Source organism: Panicum virgatum, chromosome 9N (genome assembly GCF_016808335.1).
Source record: "Panicum virgatum strain AP13 chromosome 9N, P.virgatum_v5, whole genome shotgun sequence".
NCBI classification, from domain to species: domain Eukaryota; kingdom Viridiplantae; phylum Streptophyta; class Magnoliopsida; order Poales; family Poaceae; genus Panicum; species Panicum virgatum.
This window is the reverse complement of record NC_053153.1, coordinates 76,099,254-76,110,298: the sequence shown is the minus strand read 5'-3', so window position 1 is coordinate 76,110,298 and position 11,045 is coordinate 76,099,254. Positions and strand designations below refer to the sequence as shown.

At 43.0% G+C, this 11,045-nt stretch overlaps 2 protein-coding genes across 3 annotated transcripts; both read right to left on the bottom strand.

Moving 5' to 3' along the window:
* Positions 1 to 219: 219 nt before the first annotated feature.
* LOC120688511 (ubiquitin carboxyl-terminal hydrolase 3-like) lies at positions 220 to 5,576 on the bottom strand. The gene is made up of 6 exons (XM_039970859.1): positions 5,240 to 5,576; positions 4,244 to 4,360; positions 2,708 to 2,806; positions 1,848 to 2,033; positions 1,540 to 1,721; positions 220 to 1,092 (listed from the first exon to the last, which is right to left on the bottom strand). Exons 1-6 carry the CDS (start codon positions 5,354 to 5,356, stop codon positions 693 to 695), a joined length of 1,101 nt encoding a protein of 366 aa, XP_039826793.1. The 5' UTR covers positions 5,357 to 5,576; the 3' UTR covers positions 220 to 692.
* Positions 5,577 to 5,773: 197 nt separating this feature from the next.
* On the bottom strand, positions 5,774 to 10,079 carry LOC120688510. Of its 2 annotated transcripts, none has more exons than XM_039970858.1 (7): positions 9,547 to 10,079; positions 8,522 to 8,744; positions 7,823 to 8,030; positions 7,482 to 7,618; positions 6,612 to 6,692; positions 6,443 to 6,509; positions 5,774 to 6,371 (listed from the first exon to the last, which is right to left on the bottom strand). In XM_039970858.1, exons 1-7 carry the CDS (start codon positions 9,578 to 9,580, stop codon positions 6,060 to 6,062), a joined length of 1,062 nt encoding a protein of 353 aa, XP_039826792.1. In that variant the 5' UTR covers positions 9,581 to 10,079; the 3' UTR covers positions 5,774 to 6,059. The 2 variants fall into 2 exon arrangements, with proteins under 2 accessions (XP_039826792.1, XP_039826790.1); XM_039970856.1 differs by having other exon boundaries at positions 8,522 to 8,749; positions 9,547 to 10,060.
* Between the last annotated feature and the right edge of the window lie 966 nt (positions 10,080 to 11,045).

Here is an 11,045-nt window from a genome sequence, read left to right as displayed (position 1 = left end):
AATGATAGGGGCGAAGCCCAATTTTAGAATGGTGAGTTGGTGACATTGCAATTTTCTCACTGCAACGGGTCTGTGGCTGCAGGAACAGCGGTTAGGCCATAAAGTAATGTTGCAAATGAAGAGTCAAGCTTGAGGCCAAAATATGCTTGTCGATTATATAAAAAAACATTCAAACTCCAGTCAAACATGTAGCTTTTGAGCCCATCTCAGATAGTCACATACAGCTTCAAACTGGTGAAACATTTTACGTGGCAAAGGAGCAGTACACAATGATCCCCAAGCTACAGGGAAGATAGGCAGTTGAGGATCCCATAAGGATTGGGAGAAGCTTTTTATCTTACAAACAAAATTTTTACCTCCAGGCTTCCAAGATAACATCTCTCTTTACATGACAATAAAGGTTTTCAACAAACATTATTCTGGAATTGATACAACCTGTATGCAAAGAACTAGATGAAAGAAACAGGAGCTACAAACTAAGTGGGGGGCTCTGCACCTAGCTTATAGCCCCTCCCGGAAACTTGTTTTTATTGCCTAGCGTTGATTGCACCATAACATTTGAAGATGATGGTCTCACAATCTGCTTATTCTAGCTATTTTTACTTTGCACTGCATATTCTATATCATTAGGCGAAGGAAGCTTCGGAAGGAAAGGAGAAGTATATAATCAATCACATGGTATCAGAAGCACATCAACTTTTTTCTGCAAGGCTTCCATAGAAGAGAATGTAGCCATTATCAGTGTTGCCACTGAACTCCTGCGGTGAGCCAAAGAATGCCTGTACCATGGACTCATCAGTCATCTCAACATTCTCATCATCGAAGAACAACCAATGATTGTGGCTCTTAACCAAGCTGATATAGTGTCCATGATTTGGCCCACTTCCAACATGAACTACCACAGCAAAAAGAGAGTATTCCAAGTCTGAGTTGTCTACAGTGTTGAGAAGTTTAAGCTCCAGAGGGAAAACCACTCGGTAAGATAGCTTTTTGTAGCGCTGTAGCTGCTCAATATACTTGAAACGCTTGAGATGAATTACCAGGATATTTGGTGGTTTCTTTATCTTCATTCTTTTCTGAGCTTCCTGTAGACTGAAGTGAAGAGCAGTTTTTATCGTACAAATAAAGAAAATTGCGAAAGTGACATTGCAATTCTGATATATATACATCACAGATATGACAGACAGAAGGAAAGGTAAACTGAAGTGAAGAGCAGTTTTTATCGTACAAATAAAGAAACTTGCGAAAGTGACATTGCAATTCTGATATATATACATCACAGATATGACAGACAGAAGGAAATGCAAACGCCTCCTAACAGCCAAAGGACAGGACAACCAAGCCATTGGCACAGAAGTTCTACATGAGGTACTGGGTGATTTGCAGTAAATTTTCAAATACACATTCAGAAAAGGGGAAAAAATAAAGCAGATCCAACAACTAATACAACCACATTCTACAGAATCAATGATAACCAGGACAAAGTATTGGCGTATATGGGGAAACTATGGGCGATCAGAGGGGATGGGAAAAACTCACCTGCAACATTTGTCACAGAAGAACTTATCCTCAGCATTCAAAGTCTCTGTCGAGCTGAAGTTCTTAAGACAGCTGGTTATTGAACTATTCTGTTCAATGTCCAGGCTCAGATCAAAAAATGTTTCATCTCTATCAGTCACAGTTTCACATCTCAGACATCTTGTTTCATTAGTCAATATTCCCTACATAAGCAAAATCAAGATTATAGGCTCATCTCCAAGACTAAACAAAAAACTTAGCCTGGAGTTTACGCCAATGCCATAGGAATGCACACAAAAGCATGTTGGCACAAATGAAAGGAATCTCACCTGGAAGCATTTATGGACCCATGTAGCAGGTAATTCTTTGTGACTACCATTGGCTTGGCCATTAATAGGGCCATTAGAATTCTTTTGCAACGAAATATTTTGAAGAGACTCTCTTGCAGCATTATGTTCCTTCTCTAGAATGTCAACGAGCTCATTCAGTAAAAAGTTCAGAAACTCGTGAGCATCCTGTAAAGTAAAGTAGTGTTGAGTTCAGTCCATACAAAAATAAACTAAATGTTACACAACAATTAACTATAAAAAGCATATAAATAGCATTATCTTGGAAGTGAACTAATTCTTTATTGAAATCATGAAACTACATATCTATTCTACATGTTTCTTCAAAAGAGCATATTTTGATAGGAAAGTGAATTAGAAGTTGTTTACCAATCTGAAACCACTTCTAAATTATTCTAAATATATAAGATTTGCCATACAAAAATCTCGTGAAGAACTATCTCAAGGTGCTATCGAGGAAACGAATATATGGAACACGAGGTACGGTCAGGATGTGTAAGATTCAGATATGTTGGACCGTTGGGAGGTGGAAGGCTCCCATGATTTCTTCATAGTGCAAGGAGTTGAATACATAAAACTCGAATTCAGTATTGCATCATTTCATATGGAAACTTCTGAAAAAAGACACCTCGACAAAACAAGAAGAGCAATTCATGCAAAAAAATGCATCTACATTTAATAGCATATCTCAGAGGGCCAGTGCACTATACTTTGAAAGATGATTAGCACAACATAATTTAACTATGTACTTCAAAAGATGATTTGCACAACATTATTTGGCCGTGTGCTTGCTCAAAGCTATGGAATACATATTGAAAGATGCCACTGACTATATGTATTACCTGATGCATATAACTGCGGAAAATTTCATTCTGTTTCTTCAATCGTTGTATAAAACGCTTAGGAGCAATAACTCCAGTTTTCTTCTTCTGATTACTGATCTGTAAGATAAGGGAAAGAATAATTATGTTGTTGCAATAGATCATCGACTCCTCCTTCAGTGTACTCTGAAAGTCACTTGTATCAAATAATCAAATAATAACTCATACTAATAAAAGGCCTCCAGATAAAAGAAACTGCTCAAACTATTTTATAGATCCTAGACTTAAACAACAACAACAACAACAACATAGCCTTTTTTTCCCAAGCAAGTTGGGGTAGGCTAGAGATGAAACCCGAAAGAAATAAGTTCAAGGTTCAGGCACATTGATAGCTAGTCTCCAAGCGCTCCTATCCAAAGCTATCTCTTTAGAGATATTCCAATCATTAAGGTCTCTCTTAACCGACTCATCCCACGTCAGTTTAGGTCTACCTCTACCCCTCTTTACATTATCGACCCGCTCAAGAACCCCATTACGCACCGGCGCCTCAGGAGGCCTTCGTTGGACATGTCCAAACCATCTCAGCCGATGCTGGGTAAGTTTCTCCTCAATTGGTGCCACTCCGACCCTATCCCGAATAACTTCGTTCCGGACTCTATCCCTCCTTGTGTGCCCGCAAAACCACCGCAACATCCGCATCTCTGCTACACTCAGTTGCTGGACATGTCGCCTTTTTGTAGGCCAACATTCAGCACCGTATAGCATCGCCGGACAAATTGCTGTCCTATAGAATTTGCCTTTTAGCTTTTGTGGCACCCTCTTGTCAGATCCTAGACTTAAAGATAGTGGAAAAACAACAATACAATTGAGGAGCACCTGAATATGCTTGTCAGTACAAAGATCAATACAAATCTATATGTGAAAAATCAGCGATCAAGCAAGGCAACAATGGATCATATCCTACAAACTTTCCTCATTTAACAGGCATTACTCCAGGGTCTAGGTTTGTTAGATTACAAACATCAACATGTACCTCGAAAGTCCAATTACTGAATTTTACAGAGGTTACCAGAAGATGCTATGTAGTCCGAGTAACATACATAGTATAGGTCTCTCAACTATATCCCTTTTTATTGTGCCCCTCTTACACTTATAAGGTAAGATATGTAAGGCAACCTTGGCAGTTTATTGCTGAGGACTGCTATCGTAGAAATTTAACTTGGAACATTATATTTGTTATTTCTAACTGAGGTTGGCATTACAAATATAATGAGTGATCAGTAGAACTGTAGGCATTTCATGGAAACTGCCAAGTTGACTAGCTAATTTCTTGGAGGAAATTCCATGGTATTCAATATACATGCATGCATTTAATTAACATTGGAGTCATCTTTAGGTACAGCTTTCCTCGGGCCAAATCATGATTAATTAACCAGCGTCTCTTACACTTGTCTCAAGACTAAATATGTTTTACTACCAGTGATTCCTACATGCTGCAGCATTTACAAAAAGCTGAGATGGAATAGCAATTGCAATAGCCAATAGCTGCAGTAGTACCTGAGAGAACAGATCAGCCAGGCAGGTTAGCATGTTCTCTTCACCATCTCCAGTGTTTTTATTGCTTGCATAGTACTCCAGCAATTGATCACGGAAAGGAACACAAAAATAAAGTGCCTGAAAAGGTTAACAGGTAGAACCCATATTATATATAAAAAAAACTCGACCTGCGAGGGGCAAGCCGCCCCCCGGGCATTAATGTAAGAAGAAGATCTCTCACGCAGGCCGAGAAAACCCCCGAACCCCTGCCCCACCCTTTACACAGGGGCGCCGTAACCCATACCGTAACCCGTGTGAGAGAGGACCGGGGTGAGCCGGGACCTATTTCCATATGCTTTGGCGTGTAGGCAGGCGAGGGGATTTTTTTAACCTCAGCCCGAAATTCGCTTCCACCGGGAGTCGAACCCAGGACCTGAGGAGTGCTACTGAGGCCACCTAACCAATCCGGCTAGGCACCCTTTCGCTGAGAACATTATCACATATTTCTCAAAATGTTGCTGACCAAAATGTCTAACATCCAAGGCAACAATCCTACGTCTACCATGATGCTTATATACGCATTTTAAATTGTCTGGACACACGGAAACTCCCCCACATCTCCAGCGAGGAGCTTACCGTGATATTGTTATACATGCAGTTCAACACATCCAGAGGTGTCTCAATTCCCCGATGTCAAACCAAATACGCAGTCCCTCAGTCCACACAAAACATTACGATCTACGATCATGTTCCAAAATTAAAACAGGAAATATGCCATCCCTCCACAATCACAGAAATTCCCCACTCGGAAAATCTGGCGCAAACCCGCGATCCTCGACGGACGCATCATACGAGCGCAATCACCGCGATACGATCTCACAGAACCCGCATCGCTCACGGCTCATCACCGCCCCGCGCGGAAGAGACCCAACAAATCCCCAGGTCATCGAGCGGCGGCCACGAGGACAGGAACCGAGAGATTCAGGCCGCCCCCCACCCCGGGCGGCGTGCGCGTACCTGCAGGACGCTGTTGCAGTAGCATGTGTTGCCGAAGTTCTCGAGGCCGAAGTAGCGCTCGCCCTCGGGGAACTGCTCGCCCAGCGCCTTCTCCAGCCTGGAGCTCGCCGCGCCCATCACCGCCGCCGCCCAGCTCCCATTGCCCGCCAGCAACGCCGCGGCTGGCTCGGCGCGAGGGCCTGTCGCTGTCCTGGCTCGGGCGGTGCGGGGGGACAGGGATTGTACTGGCGCAGTGAAACTGTTGCGATTGGGGTGGGGTGGGGTGGGGGGTTGGATTGGAACAGGGGAGGAAAGGAGGAAGAAACGGGTGGGGAACGAAGAAATGGGCCAAAACCCCAAGGCAACGAAGTGGACGTCGCTATGCCTGGTTTTGGCCTGTCCAACCGACCTCTTTCGTCAAGGCTGAATCTTCTTAATTCGACGGCTCAGATCAAACTACTAGAGTCGATTTCTTCACTGTTTGATGATCCTCGTCCAAACTTTTTGTTGCAATTTTTGGTCTACACTCTAAAATCCTGAACTAGGCCAAGGTCGGAGCTCCATCTCCTAGTTCTTCAACCATAACTATTGCTCGAGACAACAGAGTCCGACAACTTCATTTGCCGGCTAAGAACTTCGAGTTACATGACCACATGAAGATCATTAAGTTACAATACATATGCCCAACATATGGACACCGTTCTGATGAATCAATTGAATAAATCTACTTTGCTATACCCACTAAATTCTGATTCTTGCGAAGAGCCTCCTAAGCTAGAAATCCTCTAATGTATCACAAGATGATACAAGAACCATGCAATGGGCTCTACAAGCCACCATATCACTGGCACTTTTTGGCTTCATCTGGTTTACCCTCACTGTCGAGTGGCGGTGGCACACCAAATACCCAGTCGAGCACATTCAGGTACTTGGACCGGAAAACTTCTCTTTCCTGTGCATAGCAATGCATGATGATTGAGGTGGCTACGCTAAACACGACTACATCTGCTCGCTTTATCTGCAGTATCGGTGGGCAGAGTCCTGCATCGGTCATGCATGTGAAAAAGCTCTCGATGGCTCTGGCAAGGCAGTACAGGGATATCTCAATTCTTCTGCTCTTCTTCTCGATAAACAGTGCCAAACCTGTTGGAAACTGTCATGTGGAAACAATTTAGTATCATAAGAAAGCATGCTGAATTTATCTGGCAAAAGTGTTTTGCATACCGTGCCAAGTATAACAAGCGGAGTATTTGCACTCTGGAAGGTTCTAAAAAGCAGGCAGGTCCAAGCCCTGAAATAGAGAATGAAACACCATGAATTGTCATCCCCCCCCCCCCCCCCAAAAAAAAGTGATGACATAGTGTGCACCGAAAGTAAGAAATCATGAACTCACCATGCAGATGCACAGTATACTGAGAGAAACAGGCTAGATCTTGCTATCCCTAGAAGACTCTTCCCTAAAATTGTGTAAGGCCTGCATGTTGTAAGGGAAGAAAGAAAAAAAAGAGTTAGAGAAACTGCATCCTTTTTAAGGAATAGGATAAGGTAGCATGACATCTTGCATGGACTACACAAATCCTGTTTGCTTCCCTTCTCAGCCTAAACAGGATAAACTTATCAACAATGTTTTACAGTCGTCTAGTCGGACCTAGTCGCCATGGCACCGATAAGGTGATTAGTCGAGATTAGTCGTCGATCAGGCCGATTAGTCGAGCCTAGTCATCTGTATAGTCGTCCTATCATGCTAGGACCGATATGATATGTATACTATACATTACATAGTGTATATCAAGCATGAACACCGCAATGATGGTCAGTTGGTCACTCACTTGTGAGATTTGGGTGACAGCGGGTCTGAGGCACATGCATTTGTGCATATATACCTAAAACCTAATGGGCCTAATGCCAGCCCAGCAGCCCAACCACAGTTGACGCGGCCCATTACTGCAAATCTGATCGTTTTCCTACCTAGTCGAACAACTAATCGCGACTAATCGACGACTAATCGGACGACTAGAATTCTAGTCGCTCATACCTAGTCGTTGCTCCTTATCGGTGCCAAGGGAACGATAAGCCTGACTAATCGCAACTAATCACGATTAGTCGGACGACTGTAAAACATTGCTTATCAAGTTTTAGACGAATATAATTATCCTTTCAATCAGAAGCTCAACTGATGCAGGGTACAAATGGTTGTTGGCAGCACCAATTACCAACCAAACATGAAACATGTCAATGTTATTGTATCGCCGTATGCGTATACCTTTTCATGAGGTACTGCCGATGAACTACTAGTGCTGGAACTAAGTATACTGGAACATATACAGGAACCGCTCTTCCATATGCTTGTAACAAGAATGATAAGACATGTCCTGCACATGATTGGTTACCATGCACAATCTGGAAAGCAGAGATAAGGGGTCAGACTGTGGGGAAAAAATAATTTAACAAAGAATGGGAACAGATTAGCTATGAAGAGTTATGACACAGGGAATGTTATGCCACAAAACTGATCCTATGGACTGGTTGATAGGACAAATTTCATATTACAAACTAACGGGGACTCAATAACTCATTCATGTACAACAGATATGTAATACTTACTGAGCAAGGCACTTTCATGTTTGGATCTAACTTTATGTCAACACCAATAGATTTGTAGTGCTTCTCGATACCCGCTAAGTTAGTGATAGCAGTGTGGTTGACTATATCCTTAACACCTTGCAGAATAGTAAGATCTTTTCCACCATGCTTATTTAGAAATGATTTATACGATGATGGTAAACTGTCCTGCTTTAAAATGTACGCTGACCTGCACAAGAGAAAATGGAGGGACAAAAGGTCATATTTGCACATGCTACAGAATATATGTCATGGAATTCCTGCACATCTATTACTGACTAATTACTTGCCCCATGACAAGAAATTTTTTTTTATGCATGATATAATGGTTCCAAGCTTTGCTTACACAATGCTGAGCTCAACACATCCAAACAACTCCATTCATGGCATATCTTTAAGTATAATTAGCAATATTTTCCAACTTCTAAATAAACAAGAGGAAAGAAACAGTGCTATGCATGACATACTGATTCCAAGCTTTGCTTACACAATGGTAAGCTCAGCAAACGCCCCAAAAAAACTATGCTCAGGGTATCCCTTGAAGTATAATTAGCAATAATTTCTAATTTCTAAACAATCACTGCAACCTAGACAAGTGATTGAATACTGGAATCTGGAAAGGAACTTACAAAATTAATAATGAAATTGAACTTACAAAATTAATAATGAAATGGAACTTACAAAATTTGTGCAGATGCGAGGCACATAAGGAAGATATCACCATGTGACCAAGTCAAAGGTTTACAGATCTTTCCAAATCTTTTGCTCTTTATTCCACAACGGGATGCAAGTACTGCTGCACGCATGAGAATGTATATAGCCAAACTAGTATGTTGAGTTCCAGATCCAGTCAGGAGCATAGAAGGACCAGCAATTAACCCAGCTAAGAGTGACCTCCACCTTGCTGTTCTGAAGCAACAAGAATATAGAGTTACACATTATCCAACAGAAAATGGTGCTTCGCAAAGATAGCATGAAAGCTGCAGTGAAACAAGACGCATTCTGAAGTGTAATGTTGATGAGCAAGCGGAAGACCAATGACAGATACTGTGATATCAATACATCATAAGACTACTAGCAGGCCTGAACTTCAGAGTAATTCAGAGTTCTAGACCTGAACTTCTCACCACCAATAATATCTTTAAATGTGATGGACAACAAGTTGCAGAAGTATTCTTTTATCAAACAAAACAGTAAGACACCACTAGTCTAACTGGAATTAGCATCCTTGATCACTAACCAAAAAAAATTGCTTTCATGGTAAAAAATTGTTTGCACTTGCAGAACTGCTAAGTTCTCAGCAGCATCAACAATCTTGCATTGGAAGAAAGAACAATTTTAATGAGAAAACAACTAATCCTACTCAAAGTACCAATTCCAGCCTCTTATACAAATATTGAGAAATTTAACTGGTCTGCACTACCCATTTTCTATTCCTTCTATTTCTTCTAAAATTGCTCAAACACATCACTTCACAGTTCACACACCATCCTAACCAATTATAGTTTAATTCTCACCTACACAGCACAGCACAATCTATTATCTTTCGTGCAATTAACCAAAGCCAACGCTAACGATGTGCTCGAATCATCGCAAAAGCAGTTCGCCCCTCGTCTCCGCGGCAAGCAAATCCGCAGTAGAGGTCAGCACCGCCCAATTCGTGAAATTAGGAACTATTTCAACAGTGATGGTTTCCGTGAGCTGACCTCTTACGTCCCCAGACGGCGGCGATGTACTCATCGACGGAGACGTAGCTGCCGGCGAAGGTCCCCAGGAACAAACCGTACCTCACCGTCTCCTTCACCGCCAGCACCACCGCCTCCTCGTTCGTCATCGCTCCCGCCTTCCTCGATCTAGGGGAGCGGCGGCTGCGGATGCGGACGAGGACGGAGAAGAGCGCGAGCCCGCCCTTGAGGCCGGCGCCGATAGCGAAGCCCTTCCCGGCCGCCTCCAAGCACCGCCGGAGCCACCGGAGCTCGCCGTCCCCGCCGGCCGCCGCCGGCGGGGCGGCGCAGTAGCCGTTCGCCGCGCATTGGAAATCCTCCGGCGGTGCGGGGGCCATGAGCTCGCCGGCGATGGGGGAAGCGCGGATCGCCCACCGGACACCACCACGGTGGAGAAGAGGAAGCTCTGATGGAAAGCAATGGGCGCGGCGTGTGTTAATGGGGTAGATGCGGCTGTTAAACTAACGAAGCTGTTCTTGCTTTGAGGGCGGCAAAGCGGCTGTGCCCCACACGCCAACACTCAACAGTTCTACGCGAGCCAATTTATATTTCTGATGATCTGGTGAAACTCGAATGCGTGCTAGCACAGACTTTAAATTTCTGAGATTTTGTGGATACTGTTGATAGATTTGAAATTTGCAGGTTTGAAGTTGCGTAAGAAGCATCTCCAACATCCCTTCCTCCCAATATCAAAAGAAACTATTATTCATTTTGATAATGGGAGGGATCCATCAGATTACTCATTCATTTCTGACACTAAAATATTTTTTTTATTAAAATATGTCTTCCTCCTACATTTGTAAGGGGATTTCTACAATAGCACCTATAAAAACATAAAAAGTATTACCAGTGATGAAGAAAAAATATATGAAGTATGAGAGATGAGAAATCTACTCGATATGCTCAATTGAAAACTACGGTCGTGGCCCCCGGCGAAGAATTTTCTTAAACCCCTGGGATCTTCCCTAATGCTTTAAGACTTGTACGAATATTCTTAAACGAAAGGAGAATTTCCTAGGACATCATTATGTTGTGCCTCATGAACTCAAGAACTGAACACCCCATTACTCGCACAACCTGGTTACATTTTTTTATCAAATCCAAGGTTGAGGCGAGGGTGCAAAGCTGACAGCGACCACCCCGAAACCGGAATATTTTGCAGGCGACAGACGTCCGTGGTGCTGCTCGTCAGTTAAACGTCGACGTCCTCCAATCAAGATGCTGTTAAATCAGATGTAGGTAGAGTAGAGGCTGACCACCGCCGGGACGGTTCGGGAAAGCAAACCATCGTGCCCGTCCGTCAACCGCAGACCATTCATTCATTTGGCAACGTTCCTTCTATTTTTTTTCTGGATTTTTTCTTCTCAGACAAATCTGTGGACTCAGAGTGGCCATTGATCGCTTTCGCACGCAGAAGCGAAGGAAGCTTGATCTGACTGCGAAAGAAGCCTGATCTGACTGGCAAGTTTTTTCTTGGATGG